Here is a 14,189-nt window from a genome sequence, read left to right on the forward strand (position 1 = left end):
TATGTTGTATTCAGCACATTGATTTTGTGTCCCTTAATTTGTGGTCAGACATTTCAAAAGATTATACCCACTGTTTAAAACATACAAAGTTCACATTAATTGTCATTAGATCCTTAGATCCAAGATATTTCCAGAGCTTTGGGAAAATAAACCCAAAAAAACAACTCCCTGAAATACATACTTTGTGGAATAATATTGAAATACATCATAAGTAAATAATATTGAAATACATCACTTAAATTAGTGTGCAATGTTTTGTGTAATGTTAATGTTAATAAAATTTTTGAAAGTATTTCTGTAATGATCAAAACCCAGTCTGAACATAAAATCCTTTCCTTACTCCATTAGACATAAAAATATTTGTATTCCTCCTGTTCATTTCCCCCCACCCTTGTTCTCTCTTTCTTGGGGGGAATACGAGATATTTCAAATTATAAATCCCCATCACATCCAACAGTTAGACATTTCATTTAATTCTATTTATTTTGGTATGTGCATAAATAAATACCCTTATCCGTACATAATGTATGTGTTGTAAAGTTAAAATATATCTTAATTTTAATAATAAGTTAACAATATAAAAATAGTGAAATGTCCTAGAATAACTTTATAATACTAGTATCCCAAATCACCTAGTTTATGTTATATATTAAGTTCTACACCTTTAAAACTGACCCTAAAAACAAAACAAAAAAAAAAACACAGTTTGTGTTAAAAAAAAATCACTCCCCCACATCCTACTCCTAGACTGAAGCATCTGCAAAACAAACAGCAAGACAGAGCTTCTCTTTAGCTTTTAATTAATTTTATTGTTTAATATTATTCAATTTCTGTTAAATAAACAACTTTTTCCACTTCTCTCCAAAAAAAAAATTTTTCCCCCAAACCAATTAACAAAAAAAAGTAATTTAAATTCTGTTTTCCTAGAGAAACCCCATTTAAAGTTTTTCTCCCAAATTTACCCTAAACTGAAACAAATACAATTTCTTGGGGCCCAGCGTGGGGCAAGAGAAAGTGGAAAAACCTGTGGTGATTACTAGTTGTTTTTTTGGTATTTGGGACAAAGCATTATTAGATAATAATAATAATAATAATAATAATAATAATAATATAGTAATAATAAGTGGTCATCTTGTTTGGATGCATAATGTCCCTCGGGGTGGAGGCCTTCATGTGGATCCGGTCCCTAGAATTTTTTTAGGTTTTAATTCCTTTCTTTTACCTCTTTTACAGTAGAGGGGCAGGGATTAGGATGGTTATTGTGCTGGGCTGGGTGCTAATGATGTCTAGGAAGTTCATTTTTGCAATTTGGAAGTTGAGGTTTGCAGTTCTCCTGGAGAGCAGGAACTCAAGCGTCGCTTTTGCAGGATGGCCCCCGAGGTGGCGGCGGTGGAGAAGAACGGGGGGTACAACCAGCTGTGCGACATCTGGGCAGTGGGCATCACTGCCATCGAGCTGGCAGAGCTGCAGCCACCCATGTTCGACCTCCACCCCATGAGGTTTGTGCTCCTGGGGGGCTCCAGCACCTTCCTGAATCCCAGCAGGAATTGTCAGGATTCCGTTGAAGCTGCTCTGGAGCGCTGAAGGAAAAACTCACACCGGGATTGCTTCAATGAATGGTTGTTTTCGTGTCTGTAAGGCATCAATCTGCTAAAATCTTGCATTTGGAATGGAAATTGGAAGCAAAATCTGGAAATTGGTCATTTTTGGTGGCACCTGGCCTAGTGGAAGGTGTCTCTGCCCATGGCAGGGGGTTGGAATGAGATGGGATTTAAGGTCCCTTCCAATCCAAACCATTCTGGGATTCCAGAATCAAAAATCTGATGAAGAAGAGGGACAGATTCACTGGTGATAGGAAACCACTAGGGAAGCCATACCCTAATATTTAACAAGATTATGGCACTAAAAATATTTTATTTAAAGATAAAATCAGCAAATTCCTTCTATCTCTCCTTTAACCCAGTGCAAACTCCAGTCCAGTTTCACCAGTATGATTCTCACCATAAAGTGTTAAAGTATTCAGATTTTAGAATGAAATTATTATTGCTTTTTTCCACATTATATAATTTTCCTTTCTTTCCCTTTAGGGCTCTGTTTTTAATGTCAAAAAGTAATTTTCAACCGCCAAAGCTAAAGGAAAAAGCAAAATGGTAGGTGGAACTCCTTCCTTTGATCCATATTTTATTGGAATTATGTGATCCTTCAGGTCTCTCAAACCATTTTATTTATAGATATTTATTTATTTATATTTAATTTTACAGAAAAAGGGAAAAAATATAAAAACAATGTTATTGTTGAAGAAGAGACCCTTCTTTGGTGCTCTCTGTATGTTCCAGAAGAAAAATCTTTATCCTTTCCCTTTAATTCCTGTCATGGGGTACTTTAATCCTTTCCTGGTTTCTTTATCCTGTGAGAAATTCCTGGTGCCATTCTTGGTTTATTTTCTGTACCAAAATGTTTTCCATGCAAGTTCCATGAATCAAATGGGTTTTTTTTCCCCCCTGTTTTATTAACTTGAAAATGTAATTATTCAAACCTGAGGTGAGATACCTGCACGATATTCTGCTTTATCACAACCTCTTGTAATCTCCTTATCAACTGTCTTAAAATCAATAATACCTTGAAAAATTCAACATAAACCCTCTTTTTCTTTAAGGTCAGCAACATTCCATAATTTTGTCAAAATAGCACTTACAAAAAATCCAAAGAAGAGACCGACAGCAGACAGACTTCTCTCTGTAAGTGACTGGGGACATTTGGTGACTTCAGGAAGGGATCTTTGGCTTCAAAATGAGGAACAAATCAGCAGGAAACCACAGGGGAACCAATTTTCTTTAATCTTATAACTCAGGTGGTGAAATCTGAAGGCAAAACACGTTGATCAGCTGCTAGCAAGTGGATTTTGTTCAGTATTTTGACGTGTTTTTATACAATTTTTGGCCAATTATAGAAATTGGTTTCATGTTCTCAACCCCAGCCTTCCTGCAAGTGGCTGCCTCGGCCTTGGAGCTGTGTAAAAGTTGGACTTCCCTGACTCCCAAAAATTTCAGCAGCTCTTGATGTACTTCTGCTTTCCCAAATTCAACTGAAAACCTGATGTAAAAAAATGAAGTTCAAATGTAATTATTTCTTTGATTGGAGTTTAATTTGCAAGTTGGTCCAGAGGATGGTGTTTCCATATTTATGTTATTAGGAAATCCAGCATTAAGGAGTTATTAAAACAACACCTGAACCTCCAGAAAACACAAAAAAAAAATCAGTAACTCTGTTAAATGTTTATTACTGAAAGTTCTCTGTTAATTTCAGGTTAAAACTCCTTTATTTTGTGTTCTTTCCTGTGGTTACAGCACAGCTTTGTGGGGCAGCCTGGTCTCTCGAGGTCTTTAGCAGTTGAGTTGTTGGACAAAGTCAACAACCCCGAGAACCACACCCACTACGGGGAAGTCGACGATGACGATTTTGAGGTGAGAACATCTTTTATTCCCTGCTTTTCCTTAAAACCGGCTGTTTAAATGCCCTGCTTTGCTTTGGGAATATAAAATTGAAGCTCAAACAGCAGCTGGTTCTTGTTGGTTTGGTTGTTGTTGGATGCCCTTCCCTCACCTGTGGGTCCCTCCCTGCAGCCTCACTCGGTTATCCGCCACACCATCCGCTCCACCAACAGGAACATCCGGGCAGAGAGGACGGCATCCGAGATAAACTGTGAGTTCCTGCTCTGCTTTCCCCTTCCTTGGGCTGGGATTTGCCTCAGGAAAGGGAATGAAATCTTGGGATTGCAATGAGGATCAGCTGGGCAAGCTTTGGTCCGTTTCCCCGCGCTTGGCATCGTCCCGTTCTTGTTTTCACTTCTTGTCAGGTTTGGTTTTGTGGTTTTTTGTGGTTTTTTTTAAATTTTGTTTCTTCTGTTTATCTTCTCTTTGTTTACTTTTCTTCCCTGATTTTGGGCATTTCAATGGGAATAATTTTGGCAAGTTTTGGACCTTTTCACCGCGCCTCATTTCATCTCAGTACATTTGGTTGTAGTCACACCCTTTTAAATACTCTCTTTTTTCCAATTTAAATTTTCTTGACTTTATCTCCTTTCCAGAGTTTTTGTTCAACTCTGTCCTCTAATTTCAAGATTTCATTCAGTTTTCTGAAAGGAAGAATTTCAAGCTTTGGTCCATTTCCCTGCACTTCGTGTCATCCCATTCGCTTTTCCTGTTTTCACTTTGTATCAGATTTGGATTTTTGTTTGAAAATTCATTTCTTCTGTTTCTCTTCTGTCTCTTTATTCCCTGATTTTAGGGAATTCAATGGGGATAATTCTGGCAAGTTTTGGTCCTTTTCACTGCATCTCATTTCATCTCCGTGCATTTGATTGTAGTCACTCCATTTCAAATTTTCTGGTTTATTCAATTTCATTTTTATTTGACCACATCTCCTTTCCACAGTGTTTGTTCAACTCTGTCCTCCAATTTCAAAATTTCATTCCCTTCCCAAAAATCTCTTTCCATTTGGGAAGCAAATCCTGGAGAAGCAGCATGTGAATCTTCAATAATAATTATTCAAAACTAAACATTAATATTGGTAAACTGCTCAGATGGATTTAAGCTGAATTGCTGAAGGTAGAAATGGTTTTATCTCCAGGTTTGATCAAAAGCCTTACACTGAGAAATTTGCTCTTCAAGAACTTCTTTCTCCTCTTTCCCATCCATTTCAAAGTGACAAGTGGTTAAATAATTTCATTTTTGTCACTTGGTATTTGCTTTTGGCCTTTCTTGTGGGTTTGCAGGTTGGAGCACTCTGAGGCTGATAGTGAAGTGCTGCTCTTTTGAGAGGCAAATTCAGAGTTGTGTACACAATATTTAGAGCAGTTCCTGCCTGCATTTCACTGTAGTGAGCACTGAAAGGATCCCAGTGCAGGACTGTGTGTATTAATTATGAAATTATTATATTTTATAGTTGATAAGCTGCAGTTTGAGCCCCCTCTACGGAAAGAAACAGAAGCTCGGGATGAAATGGTAAGGACAAGTTTGGGTTTCCTTTATTTATTAAAATCACAGTACCTTCAATATTTTGTGGTTCAACCCTTAGCAGCTTGCTGGAAAAATGTTTTTATAGTTCCCTAAGTGACCCTTTCTGGATTTTTCACAATAAATTTTTGTTTTCCTGTTACTTATTGCTGCTTGATCTGGACATGACACCATTTCCAGGTGCTACTTTTTACTCTAAGAAGAAGAAGAAAATAAGTTATCAATAATTGCTTTATAGTTTGTAAGATGTTATTTCTCTTTGGAATTTGATTTTACTGCTTGTGGATTGTTCTGCAGGGTTGGGGAATCCCTCAGGCCTCTTTGTGTGGGGTGGAAAAGGTACTTTAAGATACTTTGGTTTGACAGGGGGGAAATAAAATGACAATTTCTGCACCCTCAGGTTGTGGCAGCTGGCAATGACTTTGCTTCACATTGGAATCCTTTTGTTGATGGAAGCAACAAGTAAGTGCAGATAAAACCAACTTTTATTTCTGTGACTTATTATGAAACTGAAGGAAAAATGAGTTCTGTTAAAAAAATCAAACCATAAACCATGATTCACTTTAATATTGATAAATTAAGGAGATGTTACCCAGTGTGCAGCCTTCCTTCTGCTTGGTCAATTCTCTTGGAGAGTGACTTTTAATCTCGTTCAACCACCAGCAGTAGCTTGTTTTAAGTTCGTAGGTGGGGAGTGAAGTGTAAATGCACGACCAGGACAGCGACATAACACAGGCACAGTGAATTTCCTGCAGCAGAGCTGAGGTCAGGATCCTGCTCTGGCCTCACACTTCTCTTCTGAGCTGTGACTGTGGTTGTGACATCCTGTGACGAGGCCTGTGCACAGCCCTGAACTCGAGAAAGGGAAGGAGAAACCGGTTCTGAATGTTGAGTTTTACCAAGCTCAGTAACACTGCACCACTCCTCCTGCTGTGGGTGTCATTTATAACTCAGCCATGGGGTGTTTTGGGGTGAAATGCTTTAGAGAAAGATGTGTTTATAGCTGGTTTCCCTGGGATAAAGCAGGCCTGAAGTACAGGAGCACAACTCTCTCCAAGTTAGGACTGAATTTTTTTAGGTGTGTACCTTCTTTTTGCTGCTAAAATGTGGATTCTGCCTTTAAAGGCAATCCCTGGATTTGCAGTCAGGAGTGTGGAGGTTCAGATGTAGGGAAAGATGATATCTGGGCTCAAATCATTGCTCAGCTCAAAGGGCCTGTTTCCCATCTTTATTTGGAACTCAGCAGCAGACAGTGAATTTCTCTGGCTTTTTTTTCTGCAGATAAAAGCCTTGCATAAGCTGTCAGCTGACATTACAACCCCCTGGAAAGCTGGTGGAGATTGCCAGCATTTGAGCCTTTTTAAACATCCTGGTTTTCCTGCTCCCAGTCTCGTTGGAGCAGGAGTTTGGGGGGCTCTGGCTCTCCCCTGGCCTGTTTTCCTCCCCTCCCTGTGCCCTGGGTTTGTTGGTGTGACCCTGCAGAGCTGTGGATTGAAGCCTTGCTGGGAGTGCTGGATTTTCTGCAGGCAGCTGGAATCTGTGGGCTCCAGGAGCAGGGAGGGAGGGAGAGGAGCTCCTCCTGGCACAGGGACTCAAGGATTTGATCCTGTTCCTGTGGCTTTGTCTGTAGCAGGCTGTGCTAAAGCTGCAGCAAACATTCCCAGGGCTATAAATCAATAAATAGGTACAGATTCCTTTGGAAGGAGGGCAGGGACAGCAGTCCTGGATGGTAAATCCGTGCTGCTCACTTGGAAACCACTTCCAGTTGGAAAGATAAACAGGAAATGCATAACTCCTCAGTCCCAGCAGTTGTGAGTAATCCCTGGGATGTCCAGAGAGGGTGTGTGCTGGGGGGTCCTGGCTTTTCATGCCCTTTGGCTTTTATCAGAGTGGATGTTGAGGGATTGCTTTGACTTAGGAATTATTTGACTGGAAAGGGGAATACCAGAATGTGTACCTGGTGATGGAGCTGATCCCTTGGTTTTCTCACTGCAGCATTTTAAAATTACTTTGGTAAAAATGTCCTGCATTATGGAGGTGTTTATTATTAATGATTTCCATTGAATCCCAGAATGGTTTGGGCTGGAAGGGACCTCAAAGCCCATCCAGTTCCACCCCTGCCATGGACAGGGACACCTTCCACCATCCCAGCTTATTCCAAGCCCTGTCCAACCTGGCCTTGGACGCTTCCAGGGATCCAGGGGCAGCCACAGCTGCTCTGGGCAACAAGAACCTTTGAAAAATAAAGTATTTTTCTCCTTTAAATTTTTTAATAGCTCCTGTTGGCAGCTGTCTGCTGCTTTCCCTCAGAAGTGACTTGCAGGGATATTTCACATTAATCCAAATTTGGCTGGCTTGTCCTGGTCATTGCCCTTTAAAGACACAGCTTGAAAATTGCCATTTTGCAAAATTTTATCAAGGTTTTTATTTTTTCTTCAAGGTTATATTTTCAGCACTGCTTTGATCCTCTAGCCACAATTTCTTTTTTTTTTTTCTTCTCCCTGGAGTAGTTTTGAAACAAAAATTCCCACTGTAGTGAGAAACAATCTGGGTTTTTTGTGTGCATGTATAAATAAGGAAACTTCCCTTTAAAGGCTTTTCTCCATTTGTCTCCCAGTAACCTCCTCTGTTCTTCTTTTTCTCTTTTTATATTGTACTGTTTTTAGATATTTCAAGAATATTTGAAATGCCAGGTAGGGAACTGAAAGCTGATGGTGTGGAAGAGAGATCCAGTGATTTTTAGGGGGTGAGGAGAAGGAAGGGACCTTACAGAGTGGAAAAGGGCTTAGTGCAGAGAATGATTTATTTTGGAAAGGGCTGGGAGATGCTTGTTGTGAAACTCGGTGACATCAGGGATGGGTTGAGTTGCACGTGTCGACCTCAGAGCTGAGCTCTTAATTTTATAAACATTCTGCCTTAGGGGACTGCTCACAAAATTTGGCGATGGGAGTGAAGATGTTGAAGAGTGAGTGGATTTCCTTCCTGTACAGTTGCTCTGCTCCAAAACCTCTTCCCTCAAAATGCTGCAGGAGGCTTTGCTGCTCACCGAGCGAGGGCTGGCTGCTCTCGCAGGCCAAACACGCGCTTGGCTCCTTCCCTGATCCTCAGGAGAAATCCCAAAGCTCTGCTTTCTGCCCTGCTCACCTTCCTGAGTTATTTTAAAGCCCCTGTGGAAGTGTCTGATACATAAAAGCAGATTTTATGTTGATGAATCCATCGGCCATGAGTGAGGCCTGGTAGTGACAGGATGATCCTGCACAGCTCAGGTGTCAGAATCTTTGTCTGGTCCAAAATCAAGGCTGCAAAATGGAATCCCAGAATGGTTTGGTTGGAGGGGACGTTAAAAATCATCTTGTTCCACACCCCTTCCACAGGCAGGAACACTTTCCACTGTCCCAGGCTGCTCCAAGCCCTGTCCAGCCTGGCCTTGGACACTGCCAGGGATCCAGGGGCAGCCACAGCAAATCTGGGCACCCTGTGCTGGGTGCCCACCTTCACAGGGAAGATTTTCTTCCCAATATCTCACCTAAATCTACCCTTTTCCAGCTTAAAACCATTCCTCCTTGTGCTGTCACTCCAGGCCCTTGTCTAAAGTCCCTGCAGCCTGAGATCCAGTCCCTGAATGTATATTCACTCACAGACTTTGCATATCCTTCCCCACAGATTGCTCTATAACATTGGGATTTATGAAAGAACTGGAGTTCATCAAAAACCAACATTTCTAACGAGATTAACGAGCTTCTCCCCTGCTCTTGCAATTCTAGTTTAACCCTGTGTGTGCAAAGCTCTGCTCTGCCTTTTCTGTGCCTCTGGTTAATCTTATTTCCAGTCCTCAAGGAGTTCTGGGTTTGGTTTAACTCAGACAGCTGCTGTCCTTTTCATTGCAGATCGACACTAAAGCGAGCTGGGCCACCCCCGCTGCCTCCCAAGGTGAGAAATGTGGGATTTAAGGGATTTAGCCAGACTGGGATGGCCTCTTGTTCTGCATTCTGCCTGTGATACTCCATCAGAAAGGAACCTTTGAAATTATTCTGCTGTCAGATGTCTTATTTTCATGGAGCCACAGATCTCCTGAGCTGGAAATGCCCACAGGGATCATCCAGGGCAGCTCCAGGCCCTGCACAGACCCCCCAACAATCCCAGCCTGGGCATCCCTGGCAGAGCTGCCCAAACCCTCCTGGAGCTCCGGCAGCCTCGGGAATGTCACCATTCCCTGGGGAGCCTGGGCAGTGCCAGCACCCTCTGGGGGCAGAACCTTTCCCTGAAATCCAACCTAAACCCCTCCTGGCATAGCTCCAGCCATTCCCTCAGGTCCTGTCCCTTTCACCAGGTAGCTTTTTATCTTTCTTATATTGTGGTGCCCAAAATCACACACACATTACAAAAGCTGACACATTTTTATATAGCAGCAGTCTGACTTCAACTTTTCTGAGGTTTATCCTTCCCGGGTGCCATTCCCAATTCCTCACATTTCCCAAGTAACCATTCCCCTCTTTGGTCCCTTGCAGCCCAGGATGAACAATTACCCTGAGGAAAACCTCCCAGATGACAACAGATGCCAGACAATAAAACACTTCCCAGACTCCCAGAGCAGAGCCCCAGCAGCCCACAGGAGACAGAGCATCCCAGTTTGTGGGCCCCAAGCAGATTCCTGCCCCATGGGCATGACCAGCAGCATCAGCAGCCCTGGATTGCTCACAGCCAGATACAGCGACCTGGGTAAATGCCTTACCTGTGCTAAAGCTGCCTTGGAAAAGGAATTGCTTCCAGAGCCAGCTGTTCCCAGTAGAAAATATTTTAAAACAAGCTGATCACGAGGCAAAGTTTTCCTTTTTCCATGTGTGGTTCTTATTAGAGCCTTTGCCCCATGGTGGGAATGTTCTTCCTGAAACAAGGCCACTTTACTGTGAAAAACTTGACTTTGAAACACAGTCCCATTACTGTGATGCCTGCAGGAGAAGGAGAAAAACAATGAATGTGTGGGGAGGACCTTGCCACAGCTTTTTATTCTCAGTGGGATTTGTCCCAGGAAATGTTTGGGTAATGGGAATTGTGCAGCTCAGCCTGGACACTGCTGGGAAGGGTCCAGCTCCCTGAGATGTGCCTATGGAATGTCAGAGCTCATTCCTCCTCTCCAGCCCAGCACAGAGGAGGGGAGATTTTCTATTTCACTTTGTCAAATACGCTGCAAACCATATCTGGGCTCTTTTGCAGGCAATGGGAATGGGATGCTGAAACACATCGAGGAAAACGCAGAAGGACCCGGACAAATCCCTCAACTGCCACGGAAAAAGGAGAAGAGAGATTTCCCTGTAGGTGTTGGGACTCTGGGGCTGGTGTCACTGTCGTGTCCTCGAGCTGATCAGTGCACAGGAGGGGTTTTATGATCTTTTTTTCTTTCTTCCCACAGAAACCAGCAATCAATGGTTTGCCTCCGACTCCGAAGGTGCTGGTAAGAAATCCACGTGCACTGGGAATTACAGAAACCTCCCCTCTCTGGTGTGGAAGGTTTATGCTGGAATAAGGCACCAACTCACTTGGGGGGATCTTCTGAATCTCACAGCCAGTTGCTTTTCCAGTGCTGAATCCACAATATTTGTTTCCATTTTTTAAAACCTTCCTGTCACTGTTCTGGATGTGAAGGGTTGGAGGCTTCCCTGGCTCCCTGAGTTGTTATCTCCAGTGGCAGCCCCTGCTTAGGAAGAGAAATAGGAAAATAATGTAGTGATGAGAAAGTTTTTCCTGTTTTCCCTTCATCTGCCATTTTATAAGCACTCAATATTCATATTTTTTATATTCAATAAGCAATAGTCAATATTCATATAACATAGAATAATTTAGATTGGAAAAGCCCTCTGAGATCACTGAGTCCAACCATTCCCCCAGCACTGAGCTTTGTCTCCAGGTGCCACATCCACACAGATTTTAAACCACTCCAGGGTGTACTGTTCTTACCCAGCAGGTACCTAAAGCTGTTGATACCATTTTGAGCCCTCTTTGCATTTTTGAATGTCCATGAATTCAAATTAAAAGCAGTGAAGGGCTGGGTGTGTTCAGCTGTGTGTGAGTAGCCAGGAAATCAACTCTTCACACTCTAAATTCGTTTCAGGTTTCAGTTTTGGTGTCTTTCAGATGGGAGCCTGTTTTTCCAAAGTCTTTGATGGTTGTCCTTTGAAGATTAATTGTGCAACTTCATGGATACATCCAGATACTAAAGGTAAAGTTATGTTAGATTTGGTGATGGGCTTGGGAAAGAAAATAAATTTGTAAAGTTATTTTAGATTTGCATTTGAAAGCTCCCAAAGTGGGAAGGGAATAATCCCTTTCCATTGATATTTCAGATCAGTACATCATCTTTGGCACAGAAGAAGGGATCTACACTCTGAATTTGAATGAACTTCACGAAGCAACCATGGAACAGGTGAGTTCTGCTGGGTTGAACACACAGAACGGATTTGGGGATATTATGGAGCAATGAACTCTGGCACTGGAGGGAAAAAGTGGATACCAGGCTCTGGGGCTTAAATGATTCCCATCAAAGCCAATAAGGAAAACCTAAAAATTATTTGTTCCCTGACCTTCCTGCATTTTTCAGTTGCTGTTTGTGCAACTCTGCTGTCAAATCATCCATCTCCTTGGAAAACAATTCCCCTTCTCCCTCCATTCCATCCCCACTAGATGGCACATTGCAGCTCCTTGGATGTAAACCTCTCAATCATTTAATTCAGCTGCTGTTGTTATCCCCAAGAAGCTTTTCCTGGGCTTTCTAACCCTTTCCAAAGCCATTTCATGAAGTCACGATCTTAAATCTGGTGTTTCAGAGTCAGGGTGTTCTTGGAATCTCATTCCTTGTGTGTTTTCCTGAATTATTTCGTCTGACAGTCTTCTCTGGGCTTTTCCACGTGGTTTTTTATGTCCCAGTGAAGTGTTGGATGTGCCACTGGTGGATAGGGAGAACATTCACTGCATTCCAAACAAAGTTTCTTCCTCCATGAGAGCATTCCCAGCTGGCAGAGGTCAGGTGTGACCACCTCAAATCCACAGGCTTGTGTCACACCACTTGTTCCCACATTTCCTTTTATCCATTTGATGATTTCTCCCCTCCAGATTCACATTCTGAACGGTTTTCTCCAACTTTTAATTCTGGTTGCATTTTCCAGAGTGCTTCCTGTCTGTCCAAGGTCAATATCTCCCAGTTCCAGGAGGATATTTTTATTCCATTTGTAGTTTTTCAGTGGAAACACTGAATAAACCCAAAGCTATTTTATTAAACAGAAAATTGCTTGGAAATACTCAGGGTTTGTGTCCAACTAATTGGATCTTTTGTTTCTACACTTTCTCCTACACCTGTTTCTTACTTTGCTTGTGGAAGTGGCACACAGGACAGAGTGTTCCAGAATTATGGAATGGTTTGGGATGGAAGGGAACTTAAATCCCATCCATTCCCACCCCTGCCATGGGCAGGGACACCTTCCACTATCCCAGACTGCTCCAAGCCCTTCCAGCCTGGCCTGGGACATTTATTCCATGGTCTGTCTGTGCAGGGCTAAGGGTCCAGAGCAGGGAATAAACAGGAATTTTAAACAGGATTTTCTCCAGCTTGGATCCCTGCAGAAATGATGGTTGGAACAGGCAGAGAAAATCACAGTTAAAAAATCCTGTATAATTCAATCTGTTAATTGAATTTTTTCCTTTTTTTCCAGTTATTTCCTAGAAAGTGCACCTGGCTCTACGTTATCAACAACACCTTAATGTCCCTGTCAGGTGAGTGTAAATAGAGGGGAAATGATGACAGAGATCAATAAACAGGAACATTTAAAGTCCAGATTGAGTGCAATGTGTTTGGACAGTCTGGAGAAGGGAAGGATCCAGGGAGAGCTCAGAGCCCCTTGCAGGGCCTGAAGGGGCTCCAGGAGAGCTGGAGAGGGACTGGGGACAAGGGATGGAGGGACAGGACACAGGGAATGGCTCCCAGTGCCAGAGGGCAGGGATGGATGGGAGATTGGGAAGGGGTTTTTCCTTGTGAGGATGAATTGTAGCTGTCCCTGGATCCCTGGAAGTGTCCAAGGCCAGGCTGGACAGGGTTTGGAGCAGCCTGGGACAGGGGAAGGTGTCCCTGCCATGGCAGGGGTGGGATGGGATGGGATTTCATGTCCCTCCCAACCCAGACCACTCTGGGATTCTGTGGTCCTAAAACAAAACCTGTGTCCCTTTGAAGGAGAATGAGGTGGCTTTCAAGTATTACTGATCCAGCAGTTTTGCTGCTTGGATTTACTGATTCCTGGGCAATCAGTTGTGCTGGAATGGAACATTCCAGACAGGAATGAGGCACTGTGCCATGGAGGCTGATGGTGGGACTGTGCCTTTAAACCTGCAGGATTTATATAACACTTGTCTTGGTTTATAGATGAGAAAATATCCTAATATAATTTATTGTTGTTTTATAATAACAGCCTTTAAAAAATGTTTACATAAAGGTAACTAATGAAATTATCTTCTCTATATTCATTATGATTTTTATCTTCTTTTATTTTACTTCATATCTGGACTTGACAAATTACCTGACACCTGTTTGTAGAAGGTAATTTTTCCATATTGCATTTTCCTGAATATTGCAGTTCTGTGCTGGAGGAGTGGCTGAGATGTCAACTGTGCCTTTCTCTCTTACAGGGAAAACATTCCAGCTCTACTCCCATAATTTAATAGCATTGTTTGAACAAGCCAAAAAAACAGGATTAGCTGCTCATATTCAAACCCACAGATTTCCAGACAAAATATTACCAAGGTACAAACCTTTCACTTACAGACAATTATTAATAAGTGAAGATAACCACAAATTGTGTTGGTGCTGTTGAGTTGTTACATGAAGGGCCCTGACATCTGTTGCTGATGCATTTTTTGGTGATTATTATTCCAGGAAATTTGCCTTAACAACCAAGATCCCTGACACAAAAGGATGCCACAAATGCTGTATAGGTGAGCAGACAAATCCAGCTTTGCCATTTATTTCCCTGGTCATGGCATGTCTGAAACTCTTTTTAATCTTTGTTCAGAAAAAAAACTGAGGAAATTGGGGTAGTTCAGCCTGGAGATGTTCCAGAATGACCTAATTGGGGCATTTCAGTGCTTGAAGGAGCTACAGGAAAGATGGAGAGAAATTTTTTTCCAAGGGAT

The 14,189-nt window shown here is 42.3% G+C and overlaps 1 protein-coding gene across 1 annotated transcript in view; it reads left to right on the forward strand.

Moving 5' to 3' along the window:
• MAP4K5 (mitogen-activated protein kinase kinase kinase kinase 5) overlaps positions 1-14,189 on the forward strand; it is a 56,697-nt gene that overhangs the window by 33,747 nt on the left and 8,761 nt on the right. Inside the window, exons 9-25 of the mRNA XM_088057621.1 lie at positions 1,368-1,499; positions 2,088-2,150; positions 2,657-2,738; positions 3,348-3,464; positions 3,624-3,702; positions 4,945-5,003; positions 5,416-5,477; positions 7,936-7,980; positions 8,903-8,945; positions 9,524-9,734; positions 10,230-10,327; positions 10,426-10,467; positions 11,148-11,232; positions 11,357-11,436; positions 12,719-12,779; positions 13,686-13,800; positions 13,933-13,991. Of these exons, the coding sequence (XP_087913747.1) occupies positions 1,368-1,499; positions 2,088-2,150; positions 2,657-2,738; positions 3,348-3,464; positions 3,624-3,702; positions 4,945-5,003; positions 5,416-5,477; positions 7,936-7,980; positions 8,903-8,945; positions 9,524-9,734; positions 10,230-10,327; positions 10,426-10,467; positions 11,148-11,232; positions 11,357-11,436; positions 12,719-12,779; positions 13,686-13,800; positions 13,933-13,991 (1,433 nt within the window). The remainder of the gene's footprint in view (positions 1-1,367; positions 1,500-2,087; positions 2,151-2,656; positions 2,739-3,347; positions 3,465-3,623; positions 3,703-4,944; positions 5,004-5,415; positions 5,478-7,935; positions 7,981-8,902; positions 8,946-9,523; positions 9,735-10,229; positions 10,328-10,425; positions 10,468-11,147; positions 11,233-11,356; positions 11,437-12,718; positions 12,780-13,685; positions 13,801-13,932; positions 13,992-14,189) is intronic.

This window comes from Pseudopodoces humilis, chromosome 7, assembly GCF_049639895.1.
Source record: "Pseudopodoces humilis isolate 2021_Gansu_Grassland_sample_001 chromosome 7, ASM4963989v1, whole genome shotgun sequence".
NCBI lineage: Eukaryota > Metazoa > Chordata > Aves > Passeriformes > Paridae > Pseudopodoces > Pseudopodoces humilis.